Genomic DNA, 21,488 nt, shown 5'->3' on the forward strand with positions numbered 1-21,488 from the left:
AATTCTACCATACAAATATACTGTGCGTTATAGGGAAATAATGCACGCTCTAGAATGCCCTTCAAGCCAATCAGAAAGGAGTATTCAACAATGCCATGGTATAATTAAACAATACGATCTAACTGACATGCTGTGTATGGTATACAGTACAGATATACAGATCTAACTGATCTAACTATTTTCTTCTTGAGCTGCACTGTTGGTTAAGGGCTTGTAAGTAAGCATTTCCCGGTAAAGTCTACACTGGTTGTATTCGGCACATGTGGCAAATAAAATTTGATTTGATTTTGACACCTCATTCCTCTCCTGCTAGTGATCCGTACAACCTTTGCTCTGATCCATAGTGTTTAATCAGAGCGAGGGAGCTTTGATGAGGCTGTGATCTGATTGGTCTGTAGCTAGGCTTTGTCTCCACGCATCTCATCACTGCTCATTCATCACTATGCTGTCTGGAGGCTCCTTAGAGAGGGCACACACACGCACCTGCATGTGTGCACAAACACACACACACACACACACACACATCTATGGAGATAACAGTCATGTACAACAGGTTGTGAAATAATGCGAAACAATAGTAAACGGAAACAAAATAATTGCTTATTGAATTGAATGCACTCACTTGTCAACTTTATTTAAATCAATGTTTATTTTTAAGTGCAAGTGTCACGACCGTGTGGAGGATTGACGGACCAAAACGCAGCATTTGGAAAATAAGCCATCTTCTTTTATTTTAAAGACGACGAAGAATAAACACGAAACACTTAATACAAACTAACAAAAACAACAAACGATCGTGAAGCTAATAAACGTCGTGCACATACACAGGCTACAAACGTTCTGACATAGACAACTACTCACAACAAATGAAAGCCTATGGCTACCCTAAATAAGGCTCCCAATCAGAGACAACCGAAATCAGCTGTCTCTAATTGGGAACTCATTCAGGTAACCATAGACTCTCCTAGACAACTAAACATACATAGACAACGCTAGACACATGAACTCAACACAAACCCATTTACTACACCCAACAACCCCTTTACCATAGAAACACCCAAAACCAACAAAACACAAACATTCCCCATGTCACACCCTGACCTAACTAAAATAATAAAGATAACAAAGAATACTAAGGCCAGGGCGTGACATAACCCCCCCTAAGGTGCGAACTCCGGGCGCACCATTACCCAGTCTAGGGGAGGGTCTGGGTGGGCTTCCATCCACGGTGGCGGCTCCGGCTCTGGTCGTGGTCCCCACGTCACCACAGTCCCTAACCGCCTCCTTAGCGTCCTCCAAATGACCCCCCTCCACATTAACCCCACTGCATTAAGGGGCAGTTCCGGACTAAGGGGCAGCTCCGGACTAAGGGGCAGTACCAGGGTAAGGGGCAGTACCAGGGTAAGGGGCAGTACCAGGGTAAGGGGCAGCACCAGGGTAAGGGGCAGCACCAGGGTAAGGGGCAGCACCAGGATAAGGGGCAGCAGCTCCGGACTGAGGAATGGCAGCTCCGGACTGAGGAATGGCAGCTCCGGACTGAGGGACTGCAGCTCCGGACTGAGGGACTGCAGCTCCGGACTGAGGGACGGCCCATGGCTGGCTGACGGATCTGGCTGCTCATGGCTGGCTGACGGATCTGGCTGCTCATGGCTAGCTGACGGATCTGGCTGCTCATGGCTAGCTGACGGATCTGGCTGCTCATGGCTAGCTGACGGATCTGGCTGCTCATGGCTAGCTGACGGATCTGGCTGCTCATGGCTAACTGACGGATCTGGCTGCTCATGGCTGACTGACGGATCTGGCTGCTCATGGCTGACTGACGGATCTGGCTGCTCATGGCTGGCTGACGGATCTGGCTGCTCATGGCTAGCTGACGGATCTGGCTGCTCATGGCTAGCTGACGGATCTGGCTGCTCATGGCTAGCTGACGGATCTGGCTGCTCATGGCTAGCTGACGGATCTGGCTGCTCATGGCTGGCTGACGGATCTGGCTGCTCATGGCTGGCTGACGGATCTGGCTGCTCATGGCTGGCTGACGGATCTGGCTGCTCATGGCTGGCTGACGGATCTGGCTGCTCATGGCTAGCTGACGGATCTGGCTGCTCATGGCTAGCTGACTGATCTGGCTGCTCATGGCTAGCTGACTGATCTGGCTGCTCATGGCTGGCTGGCGGCTCTGGCAGATCCTGTCTGATTGGCGGCTCTGGCAGATCCTGTCTGGTTGGCGGCTCTGGCAGATCCTGTCTGGTTGGCGGCTCTGGCAGATCCTGTCTGGTTGGCGGCTCTGGCAGATCCTGTCTGGTTGGCGGCTCTGGCAGATCCTGTCTGGTTGGCGGCTCTGGCAGATCCTGTCTGGCGGGCGGCTCTAGCGGCTCCTGTCTGGCGGGCGGCTCTAGCGGCTCCTGTCTGGCGGACGGCTCTGTAGGCTCATGGCAGACGGGCGGCTTTGCAGGCTCATGGCAGACGGATGGCTCAGACGGCGCTGGGGAGACGGATGGCTCAGACGGCGCTGGGGAGACGGATGGCTCAGATGGCGCTTGGCAGACGGGCAGTTCAGGCATCGCTGTGCAGACGGCAGACTCCTGCCGGCTGAGGCGCACTGTAGGCCTGGTGCGTGGTGCCGGGACTGGTGGCACCGGGCTGGGGACACGCATCTCAGGGCTAGTGCGGGGAGCAGCAACAGGACGCACAGGACTCTGGGGACACACAGGAGGCTTGGTGCGTGGTTTAGGCACTGGTGGTAAAGGGCTGGAGACACGCACCATATGGCTAGTGCGTGGAGGAGGCACTGGTGGTACTGGGTTGGGGCGGGGAGGTGGCGCCGGAAATACCGGACCGTGCAGGCGTACTGGCTCCCTTGAGCGCCGAGCCTGCCCAACCTTACCTGGTTGTATGCTCCCCGTCGCCTGACCAGTGCGGGGAGGTGGAATAACCCGCACCGGCCTATGTAGGCGAACCGGGGACACCATGCGTAAGGCTGGTGCCATGTACGCCGGCCCGAGGAGACGCACTGGTGACCAGATGCGTTGGGCCGGCTTCATGACATACGGCTCAACGCTCAGTCTAGCCCGGCCGATACGTGGAGCTGAAATGTACTGAACCGGGCTATGCACGCGTACAGGAGACACCGTGCGCTCTACTGCGTAACACGGTGTCTGCCCGTACTCTCGCTCTCCACGGTAAGTACAGGGAGTAGGCGCAGGTTTCCTACCTGACTTCGCCACACTCCCTTTAAGGCCCCCCCCAAGAAATTTTTGGGTTGTACTCACGGGCTTCCAGCCTTGTCTCCGTGCTGCCTCCTCATATCGCCTCCTCTCGGCTTTAGCTGCCTCCAGCTCTTCACGAGGAAGGCGATATTCTCCCGGTTGTGCCCACGGCCCCTTACCATCCAGTATCTCCTCCCATGTCCACGAATCCTGTGTAGGTGGGTCCTGTTGCCGCTTTCCATGCCGCTTGGTCCTGTAATGGTGAGTAGTTCTGTCACGACCGTGTGGAGGATTGACGGACCAAAACGCAGCATTTGGAAAATAAGCCATCTTCTTTTATTTTAAAGACGACGAAGAATAAACACGAAACACTTAATACAAACTAACAAAAACAACAAACGATCGTGAAGCTAATAAACGTCGTGCACATACACAGGCTACAAACGTTCTGACATAGACAACTACTCACAACAAATGAAAGCCTATGGCTACCCTAAATAAGGCTCCCAATCAGAGACAACCGAAATCAGCTGTCTCTAATTGGGAACTCATTCAGGTAACCATAGACTCTCCTAGACAACTAAACATACATAGACAACGCTAGACACATGAACTCAACACAAACCCATTTACTACACCCAACAACCCCTTTACCATAGAAACACCCAAAACCAACAAAACACAAACATTCCCCATGTCACACCCTGACCTAACTAAAATAATAAAGAAAACTAAGGCCAGGGCGTGACAGCAAGGTTTCTACACTACAGTATTTGTTTGGCCACTCCAGTTGTCCTAGATACCTCCCCAAAGCCCAACATTTCATCCAAATAGACGGTATTATTTCAGTCAAATGTATTTTAAAAGCCCTTTTTACATCAGCCGATGTCACAAAGTGCTATACAGAAACCCAGCCTAAAACCCCAAACAGCAAGCAATGCAGGTGTAGATTTCTGTGTATTATTTGAACTTATCAGGTATGAAGGTAAGACCCAGATGCGGACAATGTTGAATTCACAATGGTTTAATAATCCAACAGGGGCAGGCAATATACAGGTCAAGGTAGGCAGGGGTCAGTAAACCAGAGGTGGGGCAACGGTACCGGACGGCAGGCAGGCTCAGGGGCAAGCAGAGTGGTCAGGCAGGCGGGCTCAGGGTCAGGACAGGCAAGGGTCAAAACCAGGAGGGCGAGAAAAAGAGAGACTGGGGAAAAGCAGGAGCTGAGACAAAACGCTGGTTGACATGACAAACAAGACGAACTGGCCCAGACAAACAGACAACACAGGTATAAATACACAGGGGATAATGGGGAAGATGGGCGACACCTGGAGGAGGGTGGAGACAATCACAAAGACAGGTGATTCACATCAGGGTGTGACAGAACTAGCTTTGAATTAGATAGACACGCTGTCACATGTCTTTCCACCAATCATTTTACTTTGTCTGTGCTTTATAATTTTATTTGTATGTTGTCCCCTTGAGAACCACTCCAGTTAAATACAGTACCTTTCCATATCCCACCAACCCAACAGCCTCCATCACCCATCTCTCCCAGTCATTCGTATTCATAGACACAGGTGGAAAAACGGCATGAGGCCTACCGTATATTGGAAATTATATTTTTGAGAAAATATCATTCCTATCGTTTGTGTTGTTGTTTCATTCCAATTTGATTCAATGTTGTTTTAGTTATCCGTCTGTGTGTAGAAAACCTGAGACTCGTCTCTGCACACAGATTGATGGGAGTGATAGGATCTCCTAGTGCTATCCAACTCCCATTATAAATACATACATATTCTCGGCATGGATTGGATTCAATTGGATACTGTATTCCATTTGTACCCTCTGTAATACTCCCTAGTACCGATCTTAATTTGACCACTTTTTTGTTGCTGAACATTTTACCGCACCGGAGGAAATGCAGATGAGCTTTGTGATTTACATAAAATCACTGAAAACGCACATTAACACACGGTTATGTTCAGTGTTGCACTTTTCATGTAGGCTACTTTTGGCCAGCTAATTGCCTAACCACTAACCAAGCAACATCATGCACAAAATAGGTCAATTTAAGATCCTACATCCGTAGGTAGCTTAGGAAAGCTAAGGTAGGGAAGCTTTAGGTGAAGCTTTAGCTGAAGCATTGGTTGTAGAAATAGAAAGAGGTCAGATTTGCATTTTGCAACGTTAATAGAAACAGTCTTGACTGATGGGAGGCTAAACTGGTCCTAGATCAGTTTTAGGGAGTAGGATGTTGAAATTGCCCCTAGACACTGATCTAAGGTTAGATTTGCATTTCTCCTCCTAATAGAAACTGTCATGACTTGTGGAAGGGTAAACTGGTCCTAGATCAGTGCCTACAGGATCGCTTCCTCTGAAACACACAAACAAACGAACACACCGGCTGGTTGGTGAAGTGAAGTAAACGTTGGTGGGACGTGTCGTCGTGGCTAAACACTAAACAAAAGTTTGGGGCTAATCATCCCTCGTCTTGGTTCTGCTTGAGAGGATCAGCCAGACAGACTGAAGTCCTCAGAGTGACACACATCGACAGCTTCTCTCTCTCTCTCTCTCTATCTTTTCCCTCTCTTTCTGTCTCTTTCCTTGGTTTTTCTGTCTCAATTCAATTAAATTCAACTTTATTGACATGGCAAGTTAAATTACTTACATTGTCAAAGTATACATATAACAAAAATGGTGGATCCAACTGCAATAGTAATAGTAGTAGTGGAAATGAGATTAACATTAACAGCAACTACAACAACAATATTAATGAGAATAATAATACATGAAAGCAGTAGTAGTAGACCAGTCTCAACCTGACTGAGAAGCCACATGACATGGTATGAAAGCCAAAACAAAACTAAATTGGAAATATTATTGACATTGCACTTTTCACTGGCTGTCCCTCGGGTTGTCTCTCTCTCCCTCTCTCTCTCTCTCTCTCTCTCTCTCTCTCAATTCAATTAAATTCATTTCAAGGGGCTTTATTGACATGGGAAACATATGTTAACATTGTCAAAGCAAGTGAAGTAGATAATATACAAAAGTGGGAAAAAAACAATGTCTCCACCCTCTTGCTCTCTCTCATTTCCCTGTCTTTCTGTTGTTTTCCCTCTTACTCTTTTCTCCACTCTCTCTCTCTCATTTCCCTGTCTTTCTGGTGTTTTCCCTCTTACTCTTTTCTCCACTCTCTCTCTCTCTCATTTCCCTGTCTTTCTGTTGTTTTCCCTCTTACTCTTTTCTCCACTCTCTCTCTCATTTCCCTGTCTTTCTGTTGTTTTCCCTCTTACTCTTTTCTCCACTCTCTCTCTCTCATTTCCCTGTCTTTATGTTGTTTTCCCTCTTACTCCTTTCTCCACTCTCTTTCTCTCATTTCCCTGTCTTTATGTTGTTTTCCCTCTTACTCTTTTCTCCACTCTCTCTCTCATTTCCCTGTCTTTCTGTTGTTTTCCCTCTTACTCTTTTCTCCACTCTCTCTCTCTCATTTCCCTGTCTATGTTGTTTTCCCTCTTACTCCTTTCTCCACTCTCTCTCTCTCATTTCCCTGTCTTTATGTTGTTTTCCCTCTTACTCCTTTCTCCACTCTCTCTCTCTCATTTCCCTGTCTTTCTGTTGTTTTCCCTCTTACTCTTTTCTCCTCTCTCTCTCTCATTTCCCTGTCTTTCTGGTGTTTTCCCTCTTACTCTTTTCTCCACTCTCTCTCTCTCATTTCCCTGTCTTTATGTTGTTTTCCCTCTTACTCTTTTCTCCTCTCTCTCTCTCATTTCCCTGTCTTTCTGTTGTTTTCCCTCTTACTCCTTTCTCCACTCTCTCTCTCTCTCATTTCCCTGTCTTTCTGGTGTTTTCCCTCTTACTCTTTTCTCCACTCTCTCTCTCTCATTTCCCTGTCTTTCTGTTGTTTTCCCTCTTACTCTTTTCTCCTCTCTCTCTCTCATTTCCCTGTCTTTCTGTTGTTTTCCCTCTTACTCTTTTCTCCTCTCTCTCTCTCTCATTTCCCTGTCTTTCTGTTGTTTTCCCTCTTACTCTTTTCTCCTCTCTCTCTCTCATTTCCCTGTCTTTCTGTTGTTTTCCCTCTTACTCCTTTCTCCACTCTCTCTCTCTCTCATTTCCCTGTCTTTCTGGTGTTTTCCCTCTTACTCTTTTCTCCTCTCTCTCTCTCATTTCCCTGTCTTTCTGTTGTTTTCCCTCTTACTCTTTTCTCCTCTCTCTCTCTCATTTCCCTGTCTTTCTGTTGTTTTCCCTCTTACTCCTTTCTCCTCTCTCTCTCTCATTTCCCTGTCTTTATGTTGTTTTCCCTCTTACTCCTTTCTCCACTCTCTCTCTCTCTCATTTCCCTGTCTTTCTGGTGTTTTCCCTCTTACTCTTTTCTCCACTCTCTCTCTCTCTCATTTCCCTGTCTTTCTGGTGTTTTCCCTCTTACTCTTTTCTCCACTCTCTCTCTCTCTCATTTCCCTGTCTTTCTGGTGTTTTCCCTCTTACTCTTTTCTCCACTCTCTCTCTCTCTCATTTCCCTGTCTTTATGTTGTTTTCCCTCTTACTCCTTTCTCCACTCTCTCTCTCTCTCATTTCCCTGTCTTTCTGGTGTTTTCCCTCTTACTCTTTTCTCCACTCTCTCTCTCTCTCATTTCCCTGTCTTTCTGGTGTTTTCCCTCTTACTCTTTTCTCCACTCTCTCTCTCTCTCATTTCCCTGTCTTTCTGTTGTTTTCCCTCTTACTCTTTTCTCCTCTCTCTCTCTCTCATTTCCCTGTCTTTCTATTGTTTTCCTTCTTACTCTTTTCTCCACTCTCTCTCTCTCTCATTTCCCTGTCTTTCTGTTGTTTTCCCTCTTACTCTTTTCTCCACTCTCATTTCCCTATCTTTCTATTGTTTTCCTTCTTACTCTTTTCTCCACTCTCTCTATCTCTAATGCTCTGGTTACAGGTACTGTAGGGCTTTAGGTATTGTAGGGCTGTAGGTACTGTAGGGCTTTAGGTATTGTAGGGCTTTAGGCTTTAGGTAGTGTAGGGTTTTAGGTACTGTAGGGCTTTAGGTATTGTAGGGCTTTAGGTACTGTAGGGCTTTAGGTACTGTAGAGCTTTAGGTACTGTAGGGCTTTAGGTATTGTAGGGCTGTAGGTACTGTAGGGCATTAGGTATTGTAGGGCTTTAGGCTTTAGGTATTGTAGGGCTTAAGGTACTGTAGGGCTTTAGGTATTGTAGGGCTTTAGGTACTGTAGGGCTTTAGGTACTGTAGAGCTTTAGGTAATGTAGGGCTTTAGGCTTTAGGTATTGTAGGGCTTTAGGTACTGTAGGGCTTTAGGTACAGTAGGGCTTTAGGCTTTAGGTATTGTAGGGCCTTAGGTACTGTAGGGCTTTAGGTACTGTAGGGCTTTAGGCTTTAGGTATTGTAGGGCTTTAGGTACTGTAGGGCTTTAGGCTTTAGGTATTGTAGGGCTTTAGGTACTGTAGGGCTTTAGGTATTGTAGGGCTTTAGGTACTGTAGGGCTTTAGGTACTGTAGGGCTTTAGGCTTTAGGTATTGTAGGGCCTTAGGTACTGTAGGGCTTTAGGTACTGTAGGGCTTTAGGCTTTAGGTATTGTAGGGCTTTAGGTATTGTAGGGCTTTAGGTACTGTAGGGCTTTAGGCTTTGGGTATTGTAGGGCTTTAGGTATTGTAGGGCTTTAGGTATTGTAGGGCTTTAGGTACTGTAGGGCTTTAGGTACTGTAGGGCTTTAGGCTTTAGGTATTGTAGGGCTTTAGGTACTGTAGGGCTTTAGGCTTTAGGTATTGTAGGGCTTTAGGTACTGTAAGGCTTTAGGTACTGTAGGGCTTTAGGTACTGTAGGGCTTTAGGTATTGTAGGGCTTTAGGTACTGTAGGGCTTTAAGGTACTCTAGGGCTTTAAGGTACTGTAGGGCTTCAGGTATTGTAGGGCTTTGGGTACTGTAGGGCTTTAAGGTACTGTAGGGCTTTAAGGTACTGTAGAGCTTTAGGTACTGTAGGGCTTTAGGTATTGTAGGGCTTTAAGGTACTCTAGGGCTTTAAGGTACTGTAGGGCTTTAGGTATTGTAGGGCTTTGGGTACTGTAGGGCTTTAAGGTACTGTAGGGCTTTAAGGTACTGTAGGGCGTTAGGTATTGTAGGGCTTTAGGTACTGTAGGGCTTTAGCTCCTGTAGGGCTTTAGGTATTGTAGGGCTTTAGGTATTGTAGGGCTTTAGGTACTGTAATGCTTTAGGTATTGTAGGGCTTTAGGTATTGTAGGGCTTTAGGTACTGTAGGGCTTTAGGTACTGTAGGGCTTTAGGTACTGTAGGGCTTTAGGTATTGTAGGGCTTTGGGTACTGTAGGGCTTTAGGTACTGTAATGCTTTAGGTACTGTAGGGCTTTAGGTATTGTAGGGCTTTAGGTATTGTAGTCCTTTAGGTACTGTAGGGCTTTAGGTATTCTAGGGCTTTAAGGTACTCTAGGGCTTTAAGGTACTGTAGGGCTTTAGGTATTGTAGAGCTTTGGGTACTGTAGGGCTTTAAGGTACTGTAGGGCTTTAAGGTACTGTAGGGCGTTAGGTATTGTAGGGCTTTAGGTACTGTAGGGCTTTAGGTACTGTAGGGCTTTAGGTACTGTAAGGCTTTAGGTATTGTAGGGCTTTAGGTATTGTAGGGCTTTAGGTACTGTAATGCTTTAGGTATTGTAGGGCTTTAGGTATTGTAGGGCTTTAGGTACTGTAGGGCTTTAGGTACTGTAGGGCTTTAGGTACTGTAGGGCTTTAGGTATTGTAGGGCTTTGGGTACTGTAGGGCTTTGGGTACTGTAATGCTTTAGGTACTGTAGGGCTTTAGGTATTGTAGGGCTTTAGGTATTGTAGGGCTTTAGGTTTTGTAGTCCTTTAGGTACTGTAGGGCTTTAGGTATTGTAGGGCTTTAAGGTACTCTGGGGCTTTAAGGTACTGTAGGGCTTTAGGTATTGTAGGGCTTTGGGTACTGTAGGGCTTTAAGGTACTGTAGGGCTTTAAGGTACTGTGGGGCGTTAGGTATTGTAGGGCTTTAGGTACTGTAGGGCTTTAGGTACTGTAGGGCTTTAGGTATTGTAGGGCTTTAGGTATTGTAGTCCTTTAGGTACTGTATGGCTTTAGGTACTGTAGGGCTTTAGGTACTGTAGGGCTTTAGGTACTGTAGGGCTTTAGGTATTGTAGGGCTTTAGGTATTGTAGGGCTTTAGGTACTGTAATGCTTTAGGTATTGTAGGGCTTTAGGTATTGTAGGGCTTTAGGTACTGTAGGGCTTTAGGTACTGTAGGGCTTTAGGTATTGTAGGGCTTTGGGTACTGTAGGGCTTTAGGTACTGTAATGCTTTAGGTACTGTAGGGCTTTAGGTACTGTAGGGCTTTAGGTATTGTAGGGCTTTAGGTACTGTAGGGCTTTAGGTACTGTAGGGCTTTAGGTACTGTAGGGCTTTAGGTACTGTAGGGCGTTAGGTACTGTAGGGCTTTAGATACTGTAGGGCTTTAGGTATTGTAGGGCTTTAGGTACTGTAGGACTTTAGATACTGTAGGGCTTTAGGTACTGTAGGGCTTTAGGTATTGTAGGGCTTTAGGTACTGTAGGGCTTTAGGTATTGTAGGGCTTTAGGTACTGTAGGGCTTTAGGTACTGTAGGGCTTTAGGTACTGTAGGGCTTTAGGTACTGTAGGGCGTTAGGTACTGTAGGGCTTTAGATACTGTAGGGCTTTAGGTATTGTAGGGCTTTAGGTACTGTAGGACTTTAGATACTGTAGGGCTTTAGGTACTGTAGGGCTTTAGGTATTGTAGGGCTTTAGGTACTGTAGGGCGTTAGGTACTGTAGGGCTTTAGATACTGTAGGGCTTTAGGTATTGTAGGGCTTTAGGTACTGTAGGACTTTAGATACTGTAGGGCTTTAGGTACTGTAGGACTTTAGATACTGTAGGACTTTAGATACTGTAGGGCTTTAGGTACTGTAGGGCTTTAGGTATTGTAGGGCTTTAGGTACTGTAGGACTTTAGGTAATGTAGGGCTTTAAGGTATTGTAGGGCTTTAGGTATTGTAGGACTTTAGGTACTGTAGGACTTTAGATACTGTAGGGCTTTAGGTACTGTAGGGCTTTAGGTACTGTAGGGCTTTAGGTACTGTAGGACTTTAGGTACTGTAGGGCTTTAAGGTATTGTAGGGCTTTAGGTATTGTAGGGCTTTAGGTACTGTAGGGCTTTAGGTACTGTAGGGCTTTAGGTACTGTAGAGCTTTAGGTATTGTAGGGCTTTAGGTATTGTAGGGCTTTAGGTACTGTAGGGCTTTAAGATACTCTAGGGCTTTAGGTATTGTAGGGCTTTAGGTACTGTAGGGCTTTAGGTATTGTAGGGCTTTAGGTACTGTAGGGCTTTAGGTACTGTAGGGCTTTAAGGTACTGTAGGGCTTTTGGTATTGTAGGGCTTTAGGTACTGTAGGGCTTTAGGTATTATAGGGCTTTAGGTACTGTAGGGCTTTAGGTACTGTAGGGCTTTAGATATTGTAGGGCTTTAGGTACTGTAGGGCTTTAGGTACTGTAGGGCTTTAGGTATTGTAGGGCTGTAGGTACTGTAGGGCTTTGGGTATTGTAGGGCTTTGGGTATTGTAGGGCTCTATGTATTGTAGGGCTTTAGGTACTGTAGGGCTTTAGGTATTGTAGGGCTTTAGGTACTGTAGGGCTTTAGGTATTGTAGGGCTTTAGGTATTGTAGGGCTTTAGGTATTGTAGGGCTTTAGGTACTGTAGGGCTTTAGGTACTGTAGGGCTTTAGGTACTGTAGGGCTTTAGGTATTGTAGGGCTTTAGGTACTGTAGGGCTTTAGATCCTCTAGGGCTTTAGGTATTGTAGGGCTTTAGGTACTGTAGGGCTTTAGGTATTGTAGGGCTTTAGGTACTGTAGGGCTTTAAGGTACTGTAGGGCTTTAGGTATTGTAGGGCTTTAGGTACTGTAGGGCTTTAGGTATTATAGGGCTTTAGGTACTGTAGGGCTTTAGGTACTGTAGGGCTTTAGGTATTGTAGGGCTTTAGGTACTGTGGGGCTTTAGGTACTGTAGGGCTTTAGGTATTGTAGGGCTGTAGGTACTGTAGGGCTTTGGGTATTGTAGGGCGTTGGGTATTGTAGGGCTCTATGTATTGTAGGGCTTTAGGTACTGTAGGGCTTTAGGTACTGTAGGACTTTAGGTACTGTAGGGCTTTAAGGTATTGTAGGGCTTTAGATACTGTAGGGCTTTGGGTACTGTAGGGCTTTAGGTATTGTAGGGCTTTGGGTAATGTAGGGCTTTAGGTATTGTAGGGCTTTAGGTACTGTAGGGCGTTAGGTACTGTAGGGCTTTAGATACTGTAGGGCTTTAGGTATTGTAGGGCTTTAGGTACTGTAGGGCTTTAGGTACTGTAGGTCTTTAGGTACTGTAGGGCTTTAGGTACTGTAGGGCTTTAGGTACTGTAGGGCTTTAGGTATTGTAGGGCTTTGGGTACTGTAGGGCTTTAGATACTGTAGGGCTTTAGGTACTGTAGGGCTTTAGGTATTGTAGGGCTTTAAGTACTGTAGGGCTTTAGGTACTGTAGGGCTTTAGGTATTGTAGGGCTTTAGGTACTGTAGGGCTTTAGGTACTCTAGGGCTTTAGGTATTGTAGGGCTTTAGGTACTGTATGGCTTTAGGTATTGTAGTGCTTTAGGTATTGTAGGGCTTTAGGTACTGTAGGGCTTTAGGTACTGTAGGGCTTTAGGTATTGTAGGGCTTTAGGTACTGTAGGGCTTTAGGTATTATAGGGCTTTAGGTACTGTAGGGCTTTAGGTACTGTAGGGCTTTAGGTATTGTAGGGCTTTAGGTACTGTGGGGCTTTAGGTACTGTAGGGCTTTAGGTATTGTAGGGCTGTAGGTACTGTAGGGCTTTGGGTATTGTAGGGCGTTGGGTATTGTAGGGCTCTATGTATTGTAGGGCTTTAGGTACTGTAGGGCTTTAGGTACTGTAGGACTTTAGGTACTGTAGGGCTTTAAGGTATTGTAGGGCTTTAGATACTGTAGGGCTTTGGGTACTGTAGGGCTTTAGGTATTGTAGGGCTTTGGGTAATGTAGGGCTTTAGGTATTGTAGGGCTTTAGGTACTGTAGGGCGTTAGGTACTGTAGGGCTTTAGATACTGTAGGGCTTTAGGTATTGTAGGGCTTTAGGTACTGTAGGGCTTTAGGTACTGTAGGTCTTTAGGTACTGTAGGGCTTTAGGTACTGTAGGGCTTTAGGTACTGTAGGGCTTTAGGTATTGTAGGGCTTTGGGTACTGTAGGGCTTTAGATACTGTAGGGCTTTAGGTACTGTAGGGCTTTAGGTATTGTAGGGCTTTAAGTACTGTAGGGCTTTAGGTACTGTAGGGCTTTAGGTATTGTAGGGCTTTAGGTACTGTAGGGCTTTAGGTACTCTAGGGCTTTAGGTATTGTAGGGCTTTAGGTACTGTATGGCTTTAGGTATTGTAGTGCTTTAGGTATTGTAGGGCTTTAGGTACTGTAGGGCTTTAGGTACTGTAGGGCTTTAGGTATTGTAGGGCTTTAGGTACTGTAGGGCTTTAGGTACTGTTGGGCTTTAGGTATTGTAGGCCTTTAGGTACTGTTGGGCTTTAGGTATTGTAGGGCTTTAGGTACTCTAGGGCTTTAGGTACTGTAGGGCTTTAGGTACTCTAGGGCTCTAGGTACTGTAGAGCTTTAGGTATTGTAGGGCTTTAGTAATTGGACATGTTATTTGGTACTGAGTTAGTTTGTTAGAGAAAGAGAGAGGAGAGGGATGCTGTGGAATAGAGGAGACTGATAGAGTAAAAGAGAGAAAAGGGGATGGATGAATAGTTGAGAAAAGGAGGGAGAAGAGAGGGAGGGATAGAGGAGAAAAGAGAGGGAGGGATAGAGGAGAAAAGATAGGGAGAAGAGAGGGAGGGATAGAGGAGAAAAGAGAGGGAGGGATAGAGGAGAAAAGAGAGGGAGGGATAGAGGAGAAAAGAGAGGGAGGGTAGAGGAGAAAAGAGAGGGAGGGATAGATAGAGGAGAAAAGAGAGGGAGGCATAGAGGAGAAAAGAGACAGATGGATAGAGGAGAAAAGAGAGGGAAAAAAGAGAGGGAGGGATAGAGAAGAAACGAGAAGAGAAAAGAGAGGGAGGGATAGAGGAGATAGGAGAGGGAGGGATAGATAAGAAAAGAGAGGGAGGGATAGAGGAGAAAAGAGAGGGAGCAGAGAGGGAGGGATAGATTAAGGAGAAAAGAGAGGGAGGGATAGAGGACAAAGGAGGGAGGGAGGGATAGAGGAGAAAAAAGAGAGGGAGGGATAGAGGAGAAAAGAGAGGGAGGGACAGAGGAGAAAAGAGAGGGAGGGACAGAGGAGAAAAGAGAGGGAGGTAGATTGCATCCCCTGGGGACCACTGTGCTGTCTGTCAGTGTTGTTGTGCCTGTAACATATCCATGGATGATAGAGGCCAGCTCTGCTCATATCAGTCTATGTGGATTGGGTGGGTGGGTGTGTGCCCGGTGCATGCGTGTCTCCTTACATGCGTGTCTCCTTACATGCGTGCTTACGTGCATGTATGTCGGTCAGTGTGTGGGTGTGTCTGTCTGGGTGTGTATGTCTCTCTCTCGTGTGTGTGTGTGTGTGTGTGTGTGTGTGTGTGTGTGTGTGTGTGTGTGTGTGTGTGTGTGTGTGTGTGTGTGTGTGTGTGTGTGTGTGTGTGTGTGTGTGTGTGTGTGATAGGATGTGCAGGTGGTCATTGGTGGATAATGAAATGAGTTTCAGGTGGAGACATGGCAGAGGGGTGTCAAGGGGTTAGAGATGTGTGACTGCAATATGTCTCCATGGCAACAGTCAATGAGAGTTAGTTTGTGTGATGGAATGGCTGCTGTTCAAGTGAAGGAGAGAGAGAGAGAGAGATATATATATATAGAGAGAGAGAGCGATAGAGAGAGAGAGAGAGATTGGGAGAGAGAGAGAGAGAGAAAGGGTTGGAGATGGGGAGGTAGGGAGGAGAGAGACAGAGAAGGGAGAGAGAGAGAGAGAGGGTTGGAGATGGGGAGGTAGGGAGGAGAGAGACAGAGAAGGGAGAGAGAGAGAGAAAGAGTGAGGGAAAGATGGGGAGAGCGAGAGAGAAAGAGAGCGAGGGAAGGAAGGAAAGGATAAATCAAACTGTATTTGTCTGTGTTTGTGCGTCAGTGTGTGTGTGTCAGTTTGTGTATGTGGTGTGCTGGGTTGTAAACATTAGTCCAACCAGTTGCAAAACGGCACACTAAAATGAGAGTTTCTATTGGACAAATTCAGGTAGGTTCCTCCCCGTTCTGTTCCGTTGGCTTACAACAGGATCGGCGTAATGAATCCACCCTTTGTGTACTGTGATTGTTATGTACATCTGTTGCTGAATCTACACTGAGTGTACAAAACATTAGGAACACCTTCCTAATATTGAATTGCCCTCAGAAAAGCCTCAATTCGTCTGGGCATGAACTGGACTGGATGTCCTTTGGGGGTGGACCAATGTTGATACACACGGGAAAAACCCAGCAGCATTGCAGTTCTTGACACAAACCGGTGCCTGGCACCTACTACCATACCCAGTTCAAAGGCACTTGAATCTTTTGTCTTGCTCATTCACCCTCTGAATGGCACACATACACAATCCATGTCTCAATTGCCTCAAGGCTTAAACATCCTTCTTTAACATGTCTCCTCCATTTCATCTACACTGATTGAAGTGGATTTAACAAGTGACATCATTAAGGGATCATAGCTTTCACCTGGATTGACCTGGTCAGTCTATGTCATGGAAAGAGCAGGTGTTCCTAATGTTTTGTATAATCAGTGTATATGGGTTTCAGTACATGTGTGTTACAGCAGGTAGTTCTTCTATTTAATGGCATGTTGTGTTTCATAGAGCCAGACTTGGCAACCAATAACTTCTCTTTATCTCTCTCTCTCTCTCTCTGTCTCTCTCTCTCTCTCTCTCTCTCTCTCTCTCTCTCTCTCTCTCCCGGCCTCCCTCCCTCCCTCTCTCCTCCCTCCCCTCCCCCCCCCCCCCCCCCCCCCCCCCCCACTCTCTCTCTCTCTCTCTCTCTCTCTCTCTCTCTCTCTCTCTGCCTCTCTCTCTCTCTCTGCCTCTCCCGCCCTCTCTTCCTCCCTCCCTCTCTCTCTCTCTCTCTGGTAAGCTGATGCTATAGTGGTTATTTATGTTACTGTTCAGCTCTGCTGCGCCCTCATATTAATTATCCTCCAACCCAGGTGCTCGGCAGACACACACACTGACAGACAGACAGACAGACTACCACCACCATAAAAACATAATTGAAGTCAGCGTCCCCTATATATACAAACAGTAGATCTACTACACTGCCTCACAGAATCCGCTGAATTCACACGGATGATTCTACAGGTACATGACTTTAGAGTTGTTCTTCGTTCGTGATGGAGGAACATTCATCCACTTCCTATTTCTATTTGTCTCCCTCTTCTTGTGTGTGTGTGTGTGTGTGTGTGTGTGTGTGTGTGTGTGTGTGTGTGTGTGTGTGTGTGTGTGTGTGTGTGTGTGTGTGTGTGTGTGTGTGTGTGTGTGTGTGTGTGTGTGTGTGTGTGTGTGTGTGTGTGTGGTGTCTGAAGACATCCGTGACCGTAGGAAGAAGCCAGTGATGCTGTTTATCCACGGAGGCTCCTACATGGAAGGAACCGGAAACATGTTTGACGCCAGTGTCCTCGCCGCCTACGGCAACGTTATCGTGGTCACTATGAACTACCGCCTGGGCGTCCTCGGTAAGTTCCGATTACGGCTGTGTACACACACACACACACACATTGCAAACACACACAGTGCACGTACTTTAACACACATTGCACGCACACACCAGACCTGGGATAACTATAGTTTTAGGTATTCCAAAAAATGTAATACTGATCTCAGGACGTGACTACGTTTGAGAAACTGTTGGATTGGCTGCCATCAACTAATGGCTGGGCTGCGTCTGGAACTGCACGTTATAGATGGAATGATAAAGCGCATACAATCACCTATACTATTCCAATCTATCTGACAGTCATGTTTGATCTACACAATACGTTTCTTTCTGAACGTTCTGTAAATTCTCATGAACAGGCCCCCGGTGTAGATAATCAAGTCAAACGAATTAAACAATGATATTTTGTTCAGATGATGAGTAGAAATAAGTTGCGACACTCCACTATTGTATGCCGGTTCCAACGTGCCACTGAAAAGGTCGAACGCTGCAATTCATTTCACGATACCTGAAAATACTGCAGAGTAACTCAAAGCCATTTGCAAACGTCACACACAACAAGTTGGACGCTCAGCAAAAACAACTTCGTACGTCTTCGTCCATCTGAGGGTAAGTGTTCTTGTTTCAAACACACACTATACCATCTTTATAAGGGATCATTTACTCAGAATACAAAACAAACATCTTTTTCCACCTACCTTGGCTGTAGTTGATTCAAGAAGGCAGTTTTGGGATATTTAGTTCTCTTTTGACACTTAATAGCCATATTTTGGTACTGTTAGCACTCTCAGTAACACTGTTCTTGTACCCGTGCAATAAAACTGTCATTTATTTTAATTTATTTAGCAACATTTTATTAGCATGTTGTTACGTGATACTTTTGTAATTGCATAGTATTGAGCTGAGAGTTTTTGGAAGTACTTCACACAAGAGGAATAGGGACGGTTCCTTATTCCACTTATGTAATAACTCTGTTATTATGCAATTATAAAGCGCAGTCCTATGTAACAACAATGCTGCGATTGTAATAATCACAAAGTTACTAAACATGTGTAATAAGTTCATGTCAAGTGGTACCGTATTACTTTATGTCGCACTCATTATGAAAATATATTTGTTAGTCGTTTTGAAGCTGCATAAGAGGTGATTCCATGTCCCTCGTGTATTTCATTCTAGGCTATAGGCTATATTAAGATTCACATCTTAAAGCCCTCAAAACCATGTGCTTATGCTCGTATATTTAGACTAATTCAACTAACTGTTGTAGTTTTTGGTTCTTCATTAAATATTTGGCAGCTATCAAATAAATATTTTTCTTTTTAAATAACTTGCATTTATTCATTTATTCACAAACACCTTTTTAAATATTATTTGGTTTTCTGAAAAGGTATTCAAAATACTTTCAAATATTATTTGTTTTTCTGAGAACAGTATTTGAATATCAAAGAAAATAGTTGCCTTTTAGTTGAAACTCTATATCAGCTATATTTGACTGCTTTGACTATTTGAAAAGTTGCATTTTTAAATATACTACAAAATTGAACTATTTTCTGCCCCGGTCTGGCACACTCACACATACAACACTAACACACATGAACACACCCACACACACTGTTTCCCAGCTATCTGAAATTGCCTATTTCCTCCATCTCTTCACTGACCACAGATGGGAACAGATAATGAAGGAGAATTGCAATACGAAGGAAGTATCTCAACTATCTGTGTTCTCCAAAGTTTCTCCTTCACATAACTCCACTGTTGATTGCTCTTGTCTGCAGAGTTCCTCTGATGTAAGGTCTGGCATCGATTGGTCTGGTCTGATGCAAGTGCTTCGTGTGCAGACAGAGTCTGAGCTCACTTCTAAATATATATATTTTTTACAAGACAGAAATATTGGAGCGAGTCGTAGTCATGCAAATTAAAGACATCTTTATAGGGTCGGAAATATACTTCCCTATTTTTCACTTTAACTACGCCAGCGCGGAGCAGAGCAAGGAAAATAGATCACAAGACTTTCATCTTAGAAGATAAAAGTAGATAGAAGTAGATGAAAAGTACGTCTCGGACTTCTCAGATATGGTGCATTTTTGAAACCACTAGCACTCATACAAAACAGTATGCCTGAGTCATAGAGATGTACCATACATGTTCTATTCCATCCTAAGCATTTCACCCTCGAGAGTCTATTGACGCACCGGTGCGTCAATTTAAGTAACATCGTTTATAAAATCCCTATCAAAATCCGTCAGTTTAAGCTAGAGATATTTCTTTTTTTTGCACTGGTACGGGGTACCAGATACGGGCTGTATCTCAATATACGGCATCGGCCAATGGCGGCCTTCTGCATCTGCGGTGGAAGGTGACCGAGCTACAGCGGTGTTTGTCAGAGAATGAAACGTTCCGAAAATCGGTCTTCTCACGAAAACGTCTGTAGCATCTGAACGGTTTGGCCTAAAAAATATGATCTAATAATAATCTAATAATAATAATAATAATATGATTGTATCTATGGAAAGATGAGACTCTCACGAAAACGATGGTGGACTCCGTCTGAAGGTAACCGGGTACCGGTTTTGAAAACAATGGCAACAGCATCGTGCTTCAAAAAGCAGCAGTCAAAGCTGCCTGTATTGTACGCTACCTGTAACTTTCAGAATGTTGTGTTTGTATTCATTGTGGATCCCCATTAGTTCCTGCCAAGGCAGCAGCTACTCTTCCTGGGGTCCAGCAAAATTAAGGTAGTTATGTACTATTTAAAACATTACATTTCACAACAGATTTCACAACACATTAAGTGTGTGCCCTCAGGCTACTACTTTACTATCACATATCTACAACACAAAATCCATGTACGTGTGTGTATGCAGTGCGTATGTTATCGTGTGTGTGTGTGTGTGTGTGTGTGTGTGTGTGTGTGTGTGTGTGTGTGTGTGTGTGTGTGTGTGTGTGTGTGTGTGTGTGTGTGTGTATGCGAATGTCTGTGCCTGTGTGTGTGTGTCTCTTCACAGTCCCAGCAGTTACATAAGGTGTATTTTTATCTGTTTTTTAAATCTGATTCTACTGCTTGCATGAGTTACTTGATGTGGAATAGAGTTCCATGTAGTCATAGCTCTATGTTGTACTGTGTGCCTCCCATAGTCTGTTCCCATAGTCTGTTATAGACACACACACACACACACACACACACACACACACACACACACACACACACACACACACACACACACACACACACACACACACACACACACACACACACACACACACACACACACACACACACACACACTTTAACTTTATTGTAACAGATTTATTTTTCATATATCCAATGCGATGAATGACATATTCATGTGAAACGAGTGTGTGTGTGTGTGTACATGCATGTGTGTGTGCGCGTGTTAGCGCGTACTGTACGTGTGTCCATCCTGAATAGTGTCGGTTGTAAGGCTCTGCGTGTGATCTCAGTTCAGACGCTGATCATGGTGACGTTTCAAAACCACGAATGATATGGTATATAATTAAGCAATAAGGCCCGAGGGGGGCGTGGTATACGGCCAATATACCACGGCTAAGAGCTGCTCTAACGCACGACGCAACGCGGAACAGCTCTACCACTGTTATACTCCGACTTCAGTGGTAGGAGTAAATCCTGACATTCACTGAATTCACGTTCTCACTTAGAGCCCCTTAGAGACCGGTTATTTGTGGAACCACTACATTTACGTTTGTCTCTTAAAGGGATACAGAGAGGTCCAGCTCTCGTATTTCTCCCAGTCTCCACATCAGTCTTTGACCAGGTGACTTTCATCCCCCTTCCTCCCTCTCCTCTACTCCCCCCACCATCCATCCCTCAGGCACGTTTTCCCCTGTACCAGTGTCTGTGTCATGTTGGAACCTGCTCTGTCTGTCTCTTCTCTCTGATTTAAACCACCTCTCAACCTCCCTCCGTCTGTAGCGTTGATTAAAATTAATGTGTGTGTGTGTGTGTGTGTGTGTGTGTGTGTGTGTGTGTGTGTGTGTGTGTGTGTGTGTGTGTGTGTGTGTGTGTGTGTGTGTGTGTGTGAACAAACCAACACCTCACCTCCGTCTTTCCGACTCTCTGATTGAAACCATGACCAGCATCCGGTCGGCAGTGACAACAGTGGTTACCATGGTAACACCACAGTAAAAACTCCACTCTACTTAGCTACTGTAGCATGGTGCCAGAGTGTTGAAATTGACAAAATAATGGCTCTTTATAGCTTTTAACTTCACAGTAGCATTTGTAAAGAGGTACACTGGCTCTATACAGAATGTAGCTATTGCTATATAGCTAGCGCTACTTTTCAATACACAAGCCACAGTGTGGACACTCGTATAGGATTCTCATACATACTGTAGCTCTTAGCAGTAACCTGTTAGCACTATAGCGCTACAATGGCTGACTCTACGCTATTGCTACATTCCAACACAAGCCACATAGGAATATGCTAATAGCTTTTAGCTTAACAGTAGCCTGTTAGTGCTTTAGCGGGCTAGCTGCCCTGCACCTGTCTACGGGAGGGAATTCC

At 45.3% G+C, this 21,488-nt stretch overlaps 1 protein-coding gene across 5 annotated transcripts in view; it reads left to right on the forward strand.

Annotated features, from left to right (window-relative positions):
* The window catches only part of nlgn2a (neuroligin 2a), a 236,323-nt gene that overhangs the window by 134,462 nt on the left and 80,373 nt on the right, over positions 1-21,488 (forward strand). For all 5 annotated transcript variants that reach the window (XM_055938271.1, XM_055938272.1, XM_055938269.1 and 2 more), the window contains one exon: positions 16,808-16,957. In XM_055938271.1, coding sequence (XP_055794246.1) covers positions 16,808-16,957 — 150 coding nt within the window. The remainder of the gene's footprint in view (positions 1-16,807; positions 16,958-21,488) is intronic.

The sequence above is a fragment of the Salvelinus fontinalis genome, chromosome 11 (genome assembly GCF_029448725.1).
Source record: "Salvelinus fontinalis isolate EN_2023a chromosome 11, ASM2944872v1, whole genome shotgun sequence".
Classification (NCBI taxonomy): Eukaryota; Metazoa; Chordata; class Actinopteri; order Salmoniformes; family Salmonidae; genus Salvelinus; species Salvelinus fontinalis.